The sequence below is a fragment of the Bactrocera latifrons genome, unplaced genomic scaffold (assembly GCF_001853355.1).
Source record: "Bactrocera latifrons isolate USDA-ARS-PBARC rearing strain unplaced genomic scaffold, ASM185335v1 scaffold_252, whole genome shotgun sequence".
NCBI lineage: Eukaryota > Metazoa > Arthropoda > Insecta > Diptera > Tephritidae > Bactrocera > Bactrocera latifrons.
Window position 1 is genome coordinate 358,305 of NW_017536097.1, and position 21,304 is coordinate 379,608.

The window sequence follows — 21,304 nt, forward strand, 5'->3', positions numbered from 1 at the left end:
TATGGACCTTCCTGAAGAAGCAAACCCGACAAAAGCTGTGAGTCTTTTCGATGCTGTCAATATGTTAAGTGTTGCATGGGAAAGTATCTCTAAGGAAACCATAAGAAACTGTTCTCGACATGCTGGTCTGGTAAAAGACATTCCTGATGGATTAGATTTCGACCCGGAGGACGATGAACCTTTAAGCAAAATTATCGTAATGAATAAYGTAGTGCTTTTAAGCAAGTTTGATGAATATTCAAGGATTGACGAGAATATTATAGCCATAGAAGAACACTCAGACAATGACTTAATTGAAGACTTTCTGCATGAGGTGCTTGAAGAAGAATCCGGTGATGAAAATTTAGCACAGCCCGAAAMTATAATAAAAATAGAAGACGCTATGAATTATTCTAGGAAACTAAAGCTATATTTTCAACAAAAAGAGAATAGTTCAGATGCAATCAATTTGCTCAATAAACTCGAAATCAAACTACAAAAGAAAATCTCTGACTTTTTTCAAAAGACTTAATTAAACTTATTATTTTCTTAATTTTGTATTTTTATTCATAAACTTTATTGCTTTAATAAAAAAACACATTGAATTTACTTTTTGAGTTAAAAATTTTATATTCTGATTAGATGGACACTCGGTTATAATGGACAATTTGACATGGTCCCGTGGAGTCCATTATAACCGGATTACACTGTAAATGGTAATAACTCAAACTCGAAATTTATTGTTAATAATGCTTTCTCGGCCCAGTTYACATTCCACTGCCTACCCTGGGGCTGATTGTTAAGTGTTCGTCTCCCGATATTGCTCTTTATAAATGAGTTCGAATGCACCTCTGCATTCTAATTAYACTGTCGCAACTAATAAATATTTACGTGAAACATAAAGATTATTCCATTAAATATAGTAATCTTTATACAGTTTAATATCATGGTGGAAAAATTCTAAATTGACCTTCTAATATTAAATCCTTCTAATTTGAAAAAACATATTATAAATCGTAGATTTGCGGGTGACATACCTTATTGCAATGTGTAATACTATCGTCAGTTCGTGTATTGAGTAGAAAAATWTCACAAAACAAAATGATGTGGGACAAGTTTTGAAAATCTTTTGAGAACTTTATCTGCAGTGATGCAGTGAATGTCATGATGCGTAGGCGCAGCGCCAGGCCGATCAATCTATCTTGAGACATGTTCGTCCTCAGCCACGTTTTCTTGCGGCGAAATGTCGAAAAAGCAAYGGTACTGGCAGTAATTAAGTTCACTTTTGAGCTTCAAACGTTATACGACGTTGTCATTATCCAAAAGGCCTTTGAATCTATCTATCAAGCAGTCAATMAGATTTCCATTTCTTTGGTTTTCAAAGCACATACTTTTTCAGGAAGCATCAAACTCAGTTGAAATCCATCTAATACTTCTCTAGAAAGAAGATTCTTCAAATCTTCGTCGATTRTATCCAACAAAGGAATGTACACTGAGACCCCGTAGTATTCTTCGCAAGTTAAAATTTTCGCGTTTTGTTTGTCGGCCGCGGATTCTTGTTTTTCTTCGTCAACTTTCAGTTCTGCCGCCATTTTTTTCGTATCTGCATAAATGGATCGAAAAGGTTCCTAAGCTTTTTGTCTTCGGAACGTTACTAATAGCGTATCTATCAATATATAGTAAACTTAAATAAATCATCAACATACATTTACTTGTATTTAGTTTGGTAATTTTGATCATTGTTCACTACGATGTGACAATCAAACAAAACTTATTGTTGAAGTGCCGAAAGACTAAGTTTGGGTATAACCGAACATTGCAACTTGCAAGGATTAAAGCCAGGAAAGTACATTCACTTGCATAAGGCCTATATGCGGTTTAAAGCGACTTTTGCCCGATTTTATTCATTCTAAGTAAAAATATGCACCGTTTTAAGAAAATYACAAATTCTTAATTTTATAAAGCTAACTCACATATTGGCCGATATATGCGGTATAAAGTCAGCTGGAAGCTCGAAAATCTTTATATTAGGTATATGACGGCTAAAGGAAGTATTAACCCGATTCAACTCTTTTGTCATATTATTATCTAGAAAGGATTCGTTCTGAATTTCAATTATATGTACATATATCTCACACATTGACAGATATTTTCTTTGAAATGCCAACTATAATCACTGGGTCCACATAATCAGTACCTRGGAGCTTGAACAGTTTTTGTTGGATTTGGACAATTTTTGGCTGTAAAGTAGCATATTCCAAGGGGAATATTCGTGCAAAGTTTTATCCCATTATATTGAATTAAATGGAATTCAAAATTGTGTTATATGGGAAATAGGCGTGGCTGTATTTCGTGGTTATACTGCTACAGACGATAATTGTTTCGTTCACCTAACGGTTGTTAAGTGCTAAATGCTGTTAATGGAGTTAAATAAAGAGTTAAGTATAAATATATAAATGATTAAGATGACGAGACGAGTTGATATCCGGGAGACTGTCTGTCTGCCACGCTCACAAAACGATATTAATTGTCATATAGTTATGACATCGAATTGGGATGACTATAAAATAGAATCATCCATAGTACTAATTTTCCGTTCTAAAAAATATGAATTTGGTGGAATCATAATATCTTACATTAAAAAAATTTTATTTTTTTTCTAGAAAACTATTAGAAAAAATTGTTGGTAATTTTTAGCTTTTTATCGTCTAATATARATGCGATTTAATTAGGCTGCGGCAAGTGCTCTGTGGAACAGAATACCAGATTTTCGAATCTTCGCTCAGAGTTCCGCCTTATTTTTTGGTCTAAAGGGTACAAGATTTTCCTTAACGATTTTCCATAAGTTTACGATTCTATTCAGATCTGCTGATTATGCTGGCCAACTCACAACATTAACACCATGATCTGGAAATTATTTTTCTTTAAAATCCAAAGTATGCTTCGGGTCRCTGTCTCAGCCATTTTTTGTTTTGGACCTATTTTTTCAAAATTTTTTCGGAAAATTTAAAACATTAAACACACATTTATTCAATATGTTTTCAAATTCCTTTTGCGTGTGACCTTTTCCTTGCAAATTTTGGACGCACAACCTCTATTCCTCTGAACATTTTTCTCCCGGCGGGTATTGCGTCGAATACTTTCAGAGCTGGAGTGTTTYCATCCGTACGTATGACATGCCAGCGCAGCCGTTGTCTCTTAATTCGCTGAACTATGTCAATGTCGTCGTATATCTCATACAGCTCATCGTTCCATCGGAACGAGAGAGGACTTTACTTTTCAGTTGCTTACTCAGTCCGAAGTAGCACCTGTTGGCAAGAGATATTCTGTGTTGGATTTTGAGGCTGACACTATTGTTGGTGTTGATGCCRGTTCCAAGATTGATGATATTACCTAAAACTTCGAAGTTATGAGTGTYAACAGTGCCTAGTYGAGAGTGAGATGACAGAAAATAWGYATTTCRYCTTGCCCTCGTTCACTGCCAGATCCATTTTCTTTGCTTCCTTATTCAGTCTGGAGAAAGCAGAACTAACTGCGCGGGTGTTTAGCCCAATGATATCAATATCATCTGGCATATGCATATCATCTCTTATAGAAGATGTTCTTTGGCTACCCAGAGKATACTTGGTCTAGCACCGGAAGTCGTGAGCTGCTTGAGCCATATGTAAAAGAATCGTTTCTGATCACTCTCAAGTGAATGCAATCATAGAACTTTCCTCACTGTGTGTTGTGAACATCTTACCCATGACTCCGTCAATAACTAAATGCAATCAATTTTAGAGATGGTACGATAAAKCTTTTTAGGAGTCAATATTAAGCAATCGATTGAAGATGATTTAGTAAATTTTCGCTTTGATTGCGATCTGTTCACGATTTCGGCGAGCAATGAAGTTAATACCTTTCGCTACATTTTCCAATATTACCAACATACCATAAGAAGGTATTTAAGGGTTGTGTGCCTTGCAAATTGCAGGAGTATGAAATGTTCGATTACACCCGAATTTTGCTCTTCCTTACTTGTTCTTGAAGTTTTCTTATGCATTTATTCATTGTGAAGAATATTGTATTGCTGATCCTGAATGACATACCGATAAAGAATATAATTTGTTAAGTACACTTATGTATGTATGTAACGAAATGCGAGTAAGTTTAATTTCAGTAGATATCCTTTAGATTTTTCTTGAAGCTTTACATCACCAATTAGGCAACAATATTAGTAGAAGAYATATGTATAATTAGTTGACGAAAAATTCGACAGATTCATGAACAAGATAGTTTGAATTGGTTATGAAAAATACATTAAATAAAATGGATAGAAAATAGTAACAAAATTAAACATCTGAATGAGTCCAGTGACTTCCTATGCTTTCATCCAGTTTTTCAATAAACTTTCTGTGTCATGAAAAAGTTTGTATTAGTATATAAATTTGGTATTCCTGAAAAGCTTCGGGGTTGTGAGAAAGTGTAGCGTTTGACAGATATGAATTGGTTTCACATTTTTTAGAGAGAATACAATTGCGAAATGTCCAAACATTTGGAAATAGATGGTTTACTCATGTTTTCAGAATATGGAACATACGCTTAAAAAGTCTGATCTATCGAACTTCTCTAGTCTCAGGTAGTGTCCCCCGTTGAATGTACAAATGTATATACATATATAAGCACTACGGCTTTCCTTTGGCAATAATTAATGGATGTGTGTATAAATTAGTTTAGAACTATGGAATACAAATATGTACATGTACGTATAAGTCTGCCGACTTTAAATGAGCAGTCACAAGATAAATCCAATTAGTCCGATATTTGTACTTTTTATACTGTAATTCGCATTAAGTACTAAACTAAGTTACCGACGATTGTTGTTGCCGTATCCACAGCCTCGGATATCGCCGAGTATCGCTTGTTGTCACTATTGACGTTGCGAAGCAGAAACGATGTGCTGACAACAACGTTACAGAAAAACACGCTGTTTAAATGTCACCTAAGCCGCAAAAGATGTCAGCCAACGTCCGTCAAGATGGGCTAATAATTTTATGTTAACAAATTCAGCAGGACGCTTTAAAAAACACCGAGGCAAAGAACACACAAACACTAGGTTGTTTGTACGGTTGTATGTATTATTAGCGTTTAATGGTGAAATCTTCATATGGAGTAAAACACCGTGGTAGATATTTTCATCATACGCGAGGTGACAATATCTGCAACCACGGTATGGATGTTGAGTCGACGTTAATAACAGTCGAGTGCGTCTTTAAGTTGTCATTGGGAACAAATTAATTATCCACATGTATTGTGTAGAGCTTCGCTTTTTGGTGTGCCTTTATATAGCYACGCCTACAGAAAGTTCTTAAATTTCAGCCTCACATTGCCTTTGCCATGGTGTGATGAAGCACATCCTAACTACTGCATTTATACTATTACTTACAACTATTTCTCTTCTTCTTTTATTCTACAATTATATCTTGAAATACTCTTTTGCAGCAGTGGGAAATATTTATTTCAAATATATTTATATTAAATTTATTTATGGATTTTTATTACCTTGCATTTACCGAAGATTGTGCRGCTCCAATTTCTTCCATCGATTTTCTACAAAAGACGATATAATTAATGGATGAATGAATTTTTCGTAAAATATTGATTTGTCTATACATATGTATGAATATCAATGTAGTAGCTGGAGGCTGAGTAGTAATCTCAAAATATAAATAAATACTTACCTATCACCCCAGCAAAGAGCATCGTCGCGATATCTGCAAAAAAGACAACAGTTGATTATTTATATTTTCAATTGACTAAGACATTGGATTTATAATAAGATGTGTTACAAAACATTTAAGACCTTTTACATAATATAATAATCAGCATTAACGCTGAAGGCGAAGTCTAATAAATATGGATAAACACAAGCACATGAAAGATAGTTGCAACGAACTAACACTCATTTTTCATTTCTACTACATATGTAGAAAGAAGAAAGAAGAAGTAAGTAAAACTCTATCGAAGTTAGGTGCGCTGAGTGAAAAGTCGGGCTCTGGCGTAAAAAGGGTGGTGCCCCTCTCTACAGAAGTGCTTTTAATACTTTATAAATTTTATCAACTAAAGGGTGATCCATTTCGACTGGTAACTGGTGAATGACAAGCGCCCAAGGTCAAATCGAGCGGGATTGTTCGCATAGACTTTAGACTTTACATATTCTCACAGGAAAAAGTCAAAAGGGTTGATATCATAAGATCTAGGTGGGCAATCGGCCACCATAAAACGTGAAATTATCTGCTCACCGAAGTATTTTCACAATAAATCCATGTGTGGGATGTGTTGCCGTTTTATTGCATCCAAATATAGCCGAAAACACGAGGTTCAATTTCAGGCATCAAATATTCGGTTATCACGACCAATAACAGTCGCTATTGACGGTTACGTTCTCAGTGGCATCATTTTTGAACAAATATGAACCGACGATTTCACCGRACCACAAACCAATGAATGGCAGATCTTGAATCCATTAAGGATGCTCTTCGTCCCAAGTGCGGCAATTTTGCTTGTTTACATACCTATTGAGCCAGAAATGGGCCTCATTGCTAAACAAAATTTGGCTCGAAAAAGCGAAGCGATTTCGGTTGAGAAGGTCGAGAGGCTTTTTAATTCTTACACAAGGTGTATTTTGTACGCTTTCAGTTTAAGATCACGACGTGAAATGCGCTAAGTCGTTCCAAACTTCAGTCCGAGTGGCTGCCAACGGCGCCGAATCTATTCTCCACGGTCTTCGTGTCCACAACTACTATGAATATGGTCTATTCGGTCGAATATTATACATAATGAATGCTGGATTTCAAGTTGGGTGACGGTGTTATGAAAAGCAGGTTTTTTTTATTTACTACTACTATACTAGAATTATTTCTATGCTGTAGCTACTTAAGTTTTTGAACATGCAGTTTAACATTTTTTTAATCTCCAATTACTTGGAATATAGAAGTGTGCTTTTCGAGTTCTGCTGGCAGCAAATGCAATGATAATAGTCTGAAAATCCAACTTAGCCGCCAGCTGGCTAGTCTAGCAATCCTGTCCTGTGACGAGCACGATCGATCAACATTTTAGATCCTTGCTAAAGCACAAAACAAGCGTAAAATATACACTTTTGCATTGGCTCTTCTGAGTCATGATTATTTTCGGAAAGCATCTTCTTTAATGGCGTAGACACCGTTTACGCGGTTATAGGCGCGAAAGCTTTGTTCACTAATTTTGAACTCTCATAACTGCTGTCTGTCGTTGACACCGTGATCAACGCGCAAAGGGCCATAAATCTTTCGCAGAACCTTTCTCTCCAAAACTTCGCAACGYCGATTCATCAGATGTTGCTGTCTGGCATRGTTTTAATCATATTCGTATTACTAACTGTAAAACTGCAGAATGTTCGTGAAAATATCATGATTCCTGGAGCAAGAGTATACATTCATATATACTGAAGAATGCGGATAAAAGTTATTCAGGAATCTGTGAAATGTTTTGAAGACGAAGCGTTTYAAGCGTAGCGTTAGCTTTTCTGGAAACATTTTTGTTCGCCCTTGGACTGTWTTTGTCAATGAAAATGTGCTCAAAAGAATTTGAACATTTTATGAGGAGGCTCCAATATGCACTGCATACACGATCATACATGTAAAACCATGCAAATGCATTTATGATTAAACACATTTCTTCATTGGCCAACTTAATTCTACAACAAGCTGTTGTGAGCTCACTTGTTACTTGATCGTTCGTATCTTKATGTGAGCCATCAGCAAGTGTCTAAACATCACTCTCACCCAGTTAAGGATGCATTGTTTGCCGCCATTTTCTTGTTGTTTCTTTTGTTGCAGCAATTTTTATTGGAACTGCTAATACCAGCAATCTATGACTGACTTCGGTTGAGAATTTTTCACTCTTTATTTGGCAATTGTCCCCTTGTTTGCTGCACATTTTCTGTGATTCAACGTCGTTTACTGGACACGTGCCTTCGCAGGAATTCGAACATGTTTTTCGTGCAACCCTGTAGGTGAAACCACGCCATGCATCGATAAGTAAAAGTTGTGAAATCACTTTAACTTACTCTCTAGTATTTTAAAAATAYCAATTTACCCTAAGAGGTAGGTTCAACAAAAATATTTGAAATGCGCAATGTTTGTTTTCGTTTAATTCGTATTCACTAATAAAATGTCTGCTGAATTAGCGGAGTTCGCTCATTCGTTTAATTCCTACAGGGCTGTTTATGAGCGTATAAACACGTTAAGGTATATAAATAAATATGYATTTGTTAGTGTTCACATATTATCAAAGCGACACTTGGCCGGCTGCTAATTTGTTTCATCATGGTTTAGTAATTATTATGTTAAACTAAGTACCCATTTTAGGGCTTCAGCTGTGGCGATAATTACAATCGACACGACAAGCGTGACAATCTTTGCATTCGAATTTAGGCGATGAGATCGTTGTCGGGCAAGGAGGGAGCTATTTTGAAATGTCGTCTGCCAAGCGCCTTGGGACCTCTATTTTCATGGCTACTACGTGAAAGGGAAAATTGCAGCAGTTTTTTTTATTGAGGAGGCCATATTGGCSGTGGTCVAATACCTAATTATCCACTTATTGAATAAAGGCTATCGCTTAATGATCGTTAGGTTCGCGCTAACGACATACAAKCACACAYATTACTGTACATACTACATACATATATGTATGTATATAAAGATATAGTGTTTCTAACTTCTGTTGATCTTTGATTAAGAAGCCTTTTAACTAATATCAAATAGCAGTGTTAAACTAATCTTCATTAGTATGACATGATTGTTTAATGCTGTCACAGCATAATGTTAATTTTTTRCATTTCATTTAACATTCGCTAAAAAGCGAAATTGGCGAAAAACTGTCTTAATTGAGAAACCTTACAATATTTTGCTTAATTTAAGCACTATTAACTTTAAAGTCAACTTGATTCATTGTAATTAAAATCGTTGTAATTAAAATCCCTGGGAAAATTATATTTAAAAAAAATATGTGTATACACATACGTATACACATACGTATGTACATATATATGTTAAGTTGGTAGGACTGTCAGTAATTACTATGTCAAAAATTAACTAGTTTGTTTACAGCAGCTGCTTAAGTCAGCGTACCTCAGTAGTGCATTTCGAGTTTTCCAATGGATAAAAATATTGAACAAAGAATTTGAGTCGCTCTGAACGACTTTCGACCTTAGAGAGATGGCAAGAGAGCTTGACGCATTCTTATTCGACTCGACCCGATAAAGCTGAATTTTTTCAAAAAAAAGTACTGTAAACAGGTCTCTTTGGTCATGCTTGATCGTGAGAATTCCGATCTCACTCTCATGGAGACCATTATAACTGCCGATGAGACATAGATTTATGAGTTTGACATGCAAACAAGTCAACAATCATCGGAATGGGACCCGTTTTCCATCGATTGAAGAGATAAGACAAAATTCGTTAAAGGAGTTGAAGACCATGCCAAAAAGCGCTTATGAAAAGTCTTTTTAGGATTGGAAAAATCGTTGGCATAAATGTATTACATCTGGTGGGGATTACTTTGAAGATGACAAAATACATTTTGATGAATAWTTAGATATTTTGAGTTTTTTTTACATTTTCCGGGTACTTTACTTATTAGCTGTACGAATTGATTTTGGCAATTTTCTTATCATAGTTGTGTCAGCATAATTATTGCTAATGAGCAAAGTTTAATTTTGATAGCTTTGTTAAAATACAAATAAAATGGTGTTACATTGCTTGTGGGTGTCATTGCGGTTCGGTGAAAGGGAAAATTGCAGCAGTTTTTTTTATTGAGGAGGCCATATTGGCCGTGGTCCAATACCTAATTATCCACTTATTGAATAAAGGCTATCGCTTAATGATCGTTAGGTTCGCGCTAACGACATTATTAAGCGATGGGGAGGGGTAATGMAATTTGTTTATTATCCTTTGATATACCAAAGTTACCGGAACTATTGAACTGAGCTGCATGAACCGTTATTATCTATACAGACTCTTATGTTTAGCAGTTCTAGATATAATAGAGATGAACGTGTTATTAAAGATTTCGATAATTTTAGGTAGCAGAGCGTTTAGTAAATTACTATGTTTTAATGTTCTTACAGTTGAAATGCTAAAACCTCAAAGTCAAACTCCTACCACTATGTTAATAACATCATTTTGTGGGTGTGCCAATGATGCGATTCGTTGGGCGATAAAAAACAACACAGAGTAGCAAAACTTTTACATTCTCTGAAACATATTGCGTATGTATAGCATCTCGTCAATAATTGAACATTGTGTTAATTCAAATAGCAGTGCAGCAGAAGCGAAAATATATAGTACAACGTCTTTTTGCATAATCCGTTTCTGCTGTACTGCTATTTTAATGAACAGAGCGGTATGTATGATCGTAAATGTTAAAAAAAGATTTTGACAACAAAGCCATAAAMAACATATCAAACATATCAAATTCCTATAGCTGGTGAATATACACATGTAAATAACAAAAGTAGTTGACTGCTCATTACAGACTCTGTTAAGATCAAAAATAACATAATTATGGTAGATGCTGTAACCGTTTGCTCAAATGTTAATCAATGTTGTAGAAATCGGATTCCTTCTGTTTTATGAATTTTGAATTCAAAAAGGCAGAGTCTACCAACAGGATATCGACAATACCTAACGAAACGGTTTCTATATTTTATTTCTACATCTACTCACATATTTTTCATGATAAATATTTCAAATTTTAAAATTTTATAAAGTCTAAAGTTGTATACACAAAAATTCAGAAATTTTAGGCAAACTTTTCCCATTTTTTTAACAAATCATGTTGATGTAAGAAAAATTTAAAATTCTCGTTTGTGGATGGTTGCCTAAATGTCAGGCATACATTGTTGCTGCGTTCACAGAGAAGCCCAACACCTGTGTGAACTCGAAGTAGCATAGTAATCATAAAAACACAAATACATATGTATATATGCAATAAGCATATGTGTATTATCGATGTTCATATTCCGCCTGGAAGTGTGAACTTGCTCATTAAGAAGGTGTCCAACAATTTTGTGTTGTAGTTATTTTTTATTAGGTGACGCTCTCATTTGTGGTGGTTTTAATGAAGTTGCGGCACATTGCATTTCTACTCTCTATCTTCGCTTGTGATCGCTGCCTGTTCCGTGGGGTATGATGTGTGTGCTACACCAAGGTACAAATTAATATGGAGTTCGTTCTAGAAAATCGATCAAATTGACAAGCACAACCGCGTTTATTGTCCAATGAGACGATATATACATATGTGCAGTGTGTACATATATGCGCGGCAGTGGTCCATGGTAGGTGCTTGTCGACTACTCATGTATGTATATGTGTGTTGTTATTTAAGCGCATGGTATGTTGGCAACSAAGCTGTTGTTCCATCTGTGCGAGCATACTAAAAATCTCTTTAATTTTGAGTGGAGATTATTGGGGCGTTTATATTGTCCGCCAATATTATTATACCATGCTTTTTACGCGCTGTTCCGTTCCTCGGACTCAGCTGTTGTCATAGCAGTACGTYGAACGAATATGTTTTTTGTTTTGATTTAAGTTGAATTCCGCTGTCCACTGATTGATCTACTGCAGGCTGTGTTGTTGGAGTGTTGTGTTGGTGCAGCCGTTAGTTGATGATTGCTATGCCGGACTGGAGCGAGCTTGATGGAAATTGTTAATACTGTCTGATGATAGTGACTTTGGATCGATTTGTTTCGAATTGCGTTTTATTGCCACCGATGCGCATTTRCCCTTTGAGGTTTGCGACCTTGTTTGCCGGCATTGATGACTTCTACTTGTTGTATCCATTGCGTCGAGGTCTACCCAAACAACCGACAAAGAATCCCAAAATTTCACCACTCATACATATTTATAAGTGTTTTAGGATACTGCTGAGTGTGAGTACAGTGCTATGCGGTGAAGCACAGTCGAAATTTACAACTCACCGAAAGCCAAAGTATTTTTGAACAGACCTTTCATTTCGCGAAACCATAACAATTATCATTTAATTAGATGTTATTACAAGTAAATCTAATATTTTTAAAGAATGAACACAAAATGGTGAAACTGGAAATAAGGTTCTCTCTCGAGGAATTTGAATTGATGATTTTGCTTTTGTGGAAGAGTCATAGAACTTTCGTCTTGATAACGGTAAATATTACACGAAAAAGATTTTCAAGTAGTTGTCTTTATCTATTTCTTTATACTTTTTCCAATAGACTGTTGGCTTAAGTCATTACTTGTGTATTATATTCATTTGTCGTTAGCAGGTAGGCTATGTACTTTATGGAATATACATATGTACATATGTACATACACAGTTAATAAAGCATTTGTATGCTTATAATGGCTTCGTTGTCCAGATGGTGTATGACCGCTCTCTACATGCTTAAATACATACATACATACCCCTGTAAGTATAACTGAGTTGGATATGCATTATAAGCACTTGTAAATGCGCTTTATGATTTGCGCTGCATTACATATTCCAAGCAGGTATTTGTACTTTTGCACTTAACGTATGGCTGTGCAAGTGAGCCTGCGCATGCGTACTGCAACACAAACGCACACATGCTCACAAATTCAATTCACGACATGTAATAGTGTGTCAAAGGGGCTGCTTACTGTAAGTGTGTGTTTGCAATTTGATGCGGCCCTTTGCTGCGTTGGAACCGCTTCTATGAGCTGCCGCAGAAATTAGCCTACAGCCGGACGGTAGCACTGCACACGCGGAGTACCATACACTGCGTCAGTGATTGTGGCGGTGAGAAATGAAACGGAGTGAAGTTACCACTGCTGGTTTGGTGTGGTTGTTAGACCCGCTGCCGCTTAAACTTAATCAAGATTGTGTAAATTTTAGAGTTTGACTTGTCGACACAAACTACCATGTTATTTCGCTTTGACTTCGCCGACCATAAGRATGTGTCCATCTGGGCTGCGATGCCGGCGCGTTGTAATGAGCTTTCGGCTGCAGGCTGTGTGAACATCTTCGACATCATCAAATAATCATCAAAATTATATATAATATAGAATAACCAAAAAACGTTGAAAAGAACAACAATTGCAACAATACAATAATAACAACGTAACGAGCATCAGCGTAGCGACGCGGTTGTTGGTGGCAAGGCATTGCWGTGAGGGTGCAATGTTTTGAATTCGATTGGATGCATGGTCGCGGAGTGTGCAGTGGCAGAAACTTCCAATTTGCATAACTTAATTGAATCTGCGGCAACGTCAGTTGTCAGAGTCCTCCATACGCAGACACTCGAACTTTATAAAATGGCGTAACTGCGTCTGCAGGTGCTGCGATGAGCTCTGGGCAGAGATTTGGATGATTGAAATGCGTTTGAAATCAATGAGTTTGCCTGATAAGAGTATCACAGCGATGGTGTTGCAATAATGCAAACCAGTTAACATATTTGTGGAAATTAATGGCGGCGTGTACTGTAGCCACCCTTTTCGCGCGCAACCAAGTRAGGCTGGCTGCTGGTCAAGCTGGTGCACTCAATTTATGCCACAACATAGCAATGTGCATATACGTGCACGAAGATTCATGGCAATGGCGGTGAATTTTATCCATTTTATTGTTGAGGTAATATGTCGGTTATGGGTTGTAAAGCGCACATTGCAGCCGTGGAACGAATTAGCAGCGATTTTACKGAACCGCTGCAGTTACTCAACGGCGATAACACTAGCAGCAYGGTAACGCAATGGCAACAATTGCTATAAAAAGCACAAGAAAGAAGAATCAGCTAAGAAGTTCGCAACCCATTTGTTGCTCACCTGACTGGCCAAATCAACAGTGAATGTAGATGGCTGATTGTGTGAAGTGAATCGCATTGAAGGGGTGTGCACTCAGCACTTCTACTTCAAAGCCAGCGTTGACTTTTGCCTTTCGCCCGATTTGCAGCGCCCGCCTGCAGTCACTGCAGTCACTGCCGTCTCTGCGAAGCTGTTTCGCTTTGTTTTCCAGCGCCGCAATTCTCATCACTTCCAACTCAAAGCAATTGCCTCAGCATGCCGCTATCATCATCATTATTGCGAGCATCTTCATCATAATTTCTTGCATTTTATATCACTTTTGGCTGAATTTTATTTTATTTTTTTAATTTTGCTTTTATGCCTTTTGCCGTCTGCTTATGCGTTCTGCAATTTCGCCGCATTTATTTATTTCGTTTTGGTCATTGCTTTGCATAGCCGAGAACAACGTTTTCGCTGCCTTCTGTTGTTGTCGTTTTATTAGCACTCGGCCACTCACCAATCACGTTCGAAAATAAATTGTGGAAATTGTGATTCGCATTTTATATGGCATGGTGTAGTAAGTAGTTTGGATCTCACAGACACAGTACGGAGATCCTCCCATTCGCGCCATAATTTCACAATCGTTCTTAATATAGCTTGCTGATTGCACATACAACTGTTCATATACACTTTTGACTTTGTAATATTTGTTTGTGTGGGTGTGCGCAACTACTTCACTTAAATTAGGCTGTTCATCAAAGTGCCGAAGATGGAATCGTCGCCCGTTGACGAGATGACCAAGGCGGCTCCTTCGGTTATGTTGGAAGAGCGATTGAACTTGCACGCCGCATGATACACATGTATGAACATGTGTTTGTTTGCATTCGACTTTTTATAAGCGATAATAACAACAACAAATAATGTCAAATATTACACTGTAATAAAATGTGGGTATACAAAAGTACATCCAAATGAAGCATATTGAAATGAAAACTTAAAATACATTTTCACTGTTATTTGATTTCTTAGTTTAGCTGATTTTGAAGTCGTATCAGTGTGCCGTAAGTGAAACACTCACCAAATGGCTATAATTGTCGAGGAAGGATAAAGGGTGAAGGAGAGGCAAAATGCAACTTGTAGTCGCRAAATCCCGCCGAATATGAACCATAAGGCATTGCCAGCTTATACATATTTATTTTTAAATATAATGCCTTTATATTTGTTTTTTGCCTTTTTACCCTTTTCGCTTTGAAGTGAGCACTCATATTCTTCCTGTTCAAATGTAAAGCCACAACGTAGTGAATAGCTTGGCGACGGACGTCGGACGGCGAACGGCGGTGGTCAGCGGGCGATGGTAAATTCGATTTGCAGCAACATTCGTCGAGGTAATAACTCAGGTGATTATAGTAATTATGCGTTCTGACGCGATGCAAGTACGGATAACGCTATTTCGATATAATTGAAAAATCCTGATAGACTTTTATTATGTACCGCCGAGTATGAATCGACGGATGGATGRATGTTGGCGATGTGTTTGGTGTTTGGTGCAAGTGCTGATCATTGGATTCTCTTTCAATTGCGATCGATGAGTTAAAGCTTTGTGTGCGCGGTCTARCTGCTGACCATGTTAAAATATAATAAATTGTTGAAGTAATAACGATAAAGTGCTCACTCAGATAGATTTACAACAACGATCCAATCAACAGCCGATTCGCTTGCCTGTCCTCGTTCGGCGCATTTTCAATGCTAGATATAAGCTATTACTCGAGTTCCACTTAATACTGGAAAAACTTTCCTCGTGTACCAACAAAATAGAGATCTTAAGAATTTTACCTAATGAATTTTACGAACATATAAATCCCTCGTTAGTGTCAATTTCGAATGACTGCAGAATTATTAATTTAACTAATTTTTTTTAGAAACTGAACTTTAGGAGCTTTGACTTAAATATATTTTTTTGTAGTTTAAATGATATTTTTATTATAGTAACAATGAATATAGGAAAATTATTACTTTTTTTACACATTGTTGAAAATTTTTATAATAACTTGTTTAGTTTCCATGGTTTTCGATCTGTATATGCATAACATTAGGCATATTTATATAATAACAGAGCTGACATGGAATTGCCTTGATAAATTTATGTAAGCACAATTATGGGATGATAGATCAATTAACCAAAATGATGAGAATGAAGGATAAAAAAATACGCTATGTATGTTTTTTTTTATGTGCCTTATCATTGGCTTGAGTAAAAATACAGATACATATCTAGACAATGAGAATTTTAGTATTTGATACCGGCACAAATACTTGGTATAACAAATCTTTGGGTGGGGGCGTGCTATACGTGGGATACATAACCATTTTAAAATGACCAAACTGCTGCTATTGTATCCATGTCCATCTTCCAACTGATAACTCTTTTTTTAATGGCTATTTTATTGTTATTATGTCAGTTTTAAAATGATGGAAATGTGCTAACAAACTAACCTACTTCCCACATAACGTTTTTTAAATTACTTAGTCAATGACAACCTTTGCTTCACATACAACTATGTTTCCATAATAATCTGCCTATGACTTTAAATCAATAAGTTTTCATGAAGTTATGTGAGGAAAAGGGATAATATTGCCCCAAACTTTCCTCTATACACTGAGTATACCGGTAGTAAACAATTGTTGTGACTTACGTGAGTAGCTGCCGGCGACGGGTTAACCGCAAGGTGCTTTTCAAARCACATAGATCAAAACAATGCGTTGATTAGCGTGATTTTTGGTTCCAATTGGTCGGGTGGAAGAGGCACCATTTCTACCCTGATCGGGTTTGGGGTCGATCTAAAACCTCTGCGGAGCTGTGGGTCCAGCGCCTGGCCGCAGTATAACTTCACACTGAATCGAACTTTTCAATTCTATCTTCCCTTAAGTTTAAACCACAGCCACCACGTATCTCTCAAAGGGCAGATTGGAGCRAACTCCAATGGCTAACTGTTCTACCACGGAGAGCAGATTTAAGTCTCTAGTCAGACCTTTAAGCTTTTGCTACTACCTGTCGAGTACTCATCAAACTTAGTGACTGGTGACATTTGTCCTTTCACTTTAATTATCTTTTCATTAGAAGAAAACTTGGTTCAAGCTGAGTATTATACCACTGTATCTGATAGAACTAAACTGAAATTTCGAGGCAAGCCAAAAAATACAAACCTAGTGCATGTAGGATTTCAGTCGCCTCTTATGACATGACCCTTGCCCGATATTTCCCCATTGGTAGTAAATTATAATATTAATATAATTAAGTGAACAGTTGTTCTGAAAATTTGATTTGGAACAAGAAATGTGTGAAATCGATCCACAACTTTTGCCAACACGCTTAACATACACGTTACCACTATTCCTCTACTCGGAAGCGAAAGCCCATCTCTACTACGTGTAATCATTTTCTAGAGAGTCATTCAGATTGGTTAAGAAGTTAAAGGCTTACAGCTGCACTTTGACATAAATTAGATTCCCTAAGCATGTACGSCAATCAAATTGTTTCCGAATATGCGTCATGCTGACTTTTGTGTATCGTAACCGTTCGGCATACACACTTTTGTTGTCAGTTGCGAACGCTTCCCGTTTAGCGTCCGAACTTAACTTCATTCTTCTTGTTTCATTTGGTGACAACACAAGGCAAGTTTTTATAAAATCCAGAAAACGTCAAAAGCAAGTTTTTATTAAACTCACAAAACAACAGTGAAGAATATCAACTTTTGGCTTTAGGGCTTTGTATCAAAAATTTGTCTTTTTTGCTTTCTTCTTTGCTTTCACCCTTGTCGATTGTCCCACCATTTGTAGAATCAATAACTGTATATGTAATTTTTCAAAAYTTGCTTTTTCTTCAGTTTTTTGGTGAGTTGAAAACTGTCTTATAATTGCTCTGTTATTCTAAAGTAAAGTTCATTTGTTCAATCCCAATACAAAATACGCTGAAAACAGAATTGGCCAAAAATGGCGCTTCGTATCATTAAAGTAAGAACAGTCTCAATTCAGACTTYTCTACATGAAACATTGGATTACCGATTTTCAAGCGACACAATTATCTACAAGTAAAATGCTTCGAAAATGTTAATCACAAAGGGATTTCTTTAGTAGTAGTACCTGTAATATGGAAATCCTTGTGGTACATGTAAGTCCATGGGCATAGCCGTCGGATTGAGGTGGTGCGAGTGATGTGTGTGGTGCGAGTGGTGTGTGTGGCCGTGATGATGTGGATGGTGATGCGAGTGGTGGTGAGCAGCAGCGGCGATCTGATGATGGTGTGGRTGGTGATGGTGATGTTGAGCTACTGCCGCCACGTTCTGAACATGTGCCGCTGCTGCTGCCGCGAATCCCGCATCGGCGCTGGCAGCCGTTGCTGCCATAGCGTGATGGCCCAATACTGCTGCCCATGGCGATGCCACAAAACCGCTACTTGGATGATCCATTGCTCGGAGATCGTAGTCAATCACTTATACTTTGAATTTATTTGAAAACTATGGATGAATGTGTACACCTTAATTCATTGCACTGCACGTTTTTCAAAATTCTCACATTCGCTACACCAACTCTATTAGTTATATAGAATATATATATACATATATATCTGATTTTCACTTTCACTTGTCTGGACAAATATGAATCATCACTTTGAAGACGGCACAGTTATGACAATTATTTTGCGCCGAGATTTATGTCGGAATTCACTGCACTCAAACAATGTAAATGTGGCCAACCGTATTGTTTCACTTATGCATATGTGTATATGCTAGTATGTAGTACGGACATATKTATGTACACATATGTAGCCTCCGGCATTAATAATCATGCGTGCGAGAGCGTCATAGACCGCCGATTTGCCAGAGGCACACAATCAGCGAATGAAACGATTTAACGAATCCAGTTGCCGACGGAATACCCATTGCTACCAATATACAAGCGGGCAGCCGTTCTCACAATTAGAGGTTTCCCTACACTGTGTGTTGCGTTTTAATTTGAACGCCTTTTTCCGCGTTCACCTCTGCACGGCATGAAAATTGGCGATAAACTATCCGCCTCGCATCAGGAAACATGGTCGCCACTCATCTCATCAAGCGAAGCATCCAGCACAGCGCAGCGTTGTCTGAGGTGCCGTGTGGCAGCCAGAGTTGCCTCATTGCATTTATGTTTTCAGCTGCAACATCGTCGTTATTGCCAGACGTTCGTTGTTGTTGTTCGCATAACCAATACTGCCAGCATCATCGTCGTCATCGTCTTCCAACATCGGTGGCGATGTGCATATACTAGTCGTCGCTTCGGCCGGCTCAGTAATCGGGCCAACAACAAGGTGGCCAATTGATGGTGTTAGTGTTACTGTTGTTGCTGCTGGCGGGACATAAACCTGCCTCAACGAAACGAAAAGACCAGTTCCTGATTTGCAAATACAGCAATAACAACGCCGATGCCGATGCCGACTAGACGGGAGTAATACAGCATCTCACGCCAGAGGCCGACTGCGGCCAACCAAGCTGCAAGGCACAGCTAAAGTGAGAATAAAAAAACTTAACGTAAGAGACAAAACGACCGAAGACTTCTGCAACAATCGCGGCTATGAATACGCTGCAAGCACGAAGAAGTTACTGCTAACGGCAAGGCCAGCTACACAGCAGTGATGTGCCAATAACTGCGCCACCAACAACACCTTTAAGAGCAGCTCTTCGTGGGCTCAGGTGTGCACCTGACGCCTAGCAATGTTTAAATGGGTCTAGCGTTTGTCTTAGCTTCTTTTATTTGCATCTTACGCAAGTCATATTCGATCAACTTATCAAAACTGYCCAAGACACGGCTAAATAGCATCTRATATGTATTGYCAACGTAAACTATTGCATTAGCATGTTGTTAAGTTCATCCCTCAGAATATTAATACATATGAATGCAAAATTGTCAGTTGCTCAAGAAAAGCTTAAAGAACTGCAGAAACTTAGAAAATTACGTACATAAGTACATCACTTTCATGGTATTTATAATACTAAACACTCATTTTAATATATTTGTCTTAGATTTAAGTAAAATAAGTAAGAAGGGACTAAGTTCTCAATTTTCAATGATTCTGTTTTCTATTTTCAAAATCAAATTAGGTACCTTTATTCCTTTCTGAAAGTTCTCGCCTAATTGTGTTAACGTTCGACATTACTCAAGTGTACTCGAGAAAATACTTCCATGCAATTTTGTGAAGATAATTCACACACTGACCCATGGGATATAAAGTCTGCTAGAATATCGAAAATTATTATATGTATGAAAYATATATGTGGAAGCTGGGGGGAGTTCCTAGATTTGCGGTAATAAACCATCGTATATCCAGAGTTATACGTTCACTTCGTAAGATATTGTACATATTAACTGATACCCTATATATCAGCTTACCAAAGTTTGAAATTATTATATTGAGTATTTGGGTCTAGTAATAAAATGAAGAAGCGAATTTTGACAAATTATTACATAAATTATAATAAAGATATCTTTTATAGTAAGTAAGTGTGGTTGTAGACCGACTTCACCATTTTTCTTTCCGTTTCCATAATGTAATATGTGAATGTCAGGATAATGTTATATACCTAATTTGGTTGAAGTCGATCTAGTGAGTCTTGAGATATGTGAAATTGGGCAGTGCCAGCCACCTCAATTGTCCAATATTGACACCGGCTCCTATAAAGGATAAATTTGTGGCTATAGGGATCTTCTAACTTACTTACTTTAGTTAGGGAGTCATAACCTTTTTAGTAGATTATCATCCGATTTTCCATATTCCAAAATTATTTTTACCGAGCAAATTTAGTTGATACAGCTTTAATGGACTGTGAGGTAGATATCTTATATCTTTTAGGGGACCGGACCACGACCACTTCACGGAGTACATTAAGTTTGTCAGCACCCAGAAAGTAACATCAGAGATGCTGCGAAATATAATATGTATGTATGTATAAAGGATCAGCGTGACGAGCTTTGTTTTTGGACTTTTATCTGAAATTCTACACACTTCCTTTTCTCACTAAGAAGCTGCTCATTTGTGGAAACCGCTGAGATCGGATCAAAATCAAATTCATGTGTTTAAAAGTTTTCTATTTTATTGTTTTTACCTAAGTTACAGCTTGCACAGACGGACGGATAAACATTCAACCGAGTTCAAACTCCCCTCAAGCTCCTCCAGCGCATTTCGTTTTATCTCTTTCATCGACTGAAAAAGTGTTCCAGGGAGCGGCAATTTTAGTTTGGAGAACAAGAAAAAATCACACGAAGCCAAATCAGGTGAACACGCTGGTTGATCGATGGTATTCATGCGATCGAGCATGTTCGGAGAGACCTGTTTGTGATATTTTTCTTCAMACAAAATTCGGTTTAATCGAGACGAGTCGAACAAGAATGCTTATGAACCCAAAATATCCACCAAAATCATTCGAACGGACCCGCGAGAGATGTCGAGCTCTCTTACCATCTCTCTAACACTTGCCTGACGATGTTCAAGCRCCATATCA

General features: G+C 37.3%; 1 protein-coding gene across 2 annotated transcripts in view; it reads right to left on the minus strand.

The window, feature by feature from the left end:
* Nucleotides 1-18,266, minus strand: part of LOC108969454 (protein trachealess) — a 36,844-nt gene extending 18,578 nt beyond the window's left edge. For both annotated transcript variants that reach the window (XM_018934180.1, XM_018934178.1), the window contains exons 1-3: nucleotides 17,913-18,266; nucleotides 5,700-5,732; nucleotides 5,521-5,568 (exon numbers count right to left, since the gene is read on the minus strand). In XM_018934180.1, the coding sequence (XP_018789725.1) occupies nucleotides 5,521-5,568; nucleotides 5,700-5,732; nucleotides 17,913-18,238 (407 nt within the window). In that variant the 5' untranslated portion in view covers nucleotides 18,239-18,266. The remainder of the gene's footprint in view (nucleotides 1-5,520; nucleotides 5,569-5,699; nucleotides 5,733-17,912) is intronic.
* Nucleotides 18,267-21,304: the final 3,038 nt, after the last annotated feature.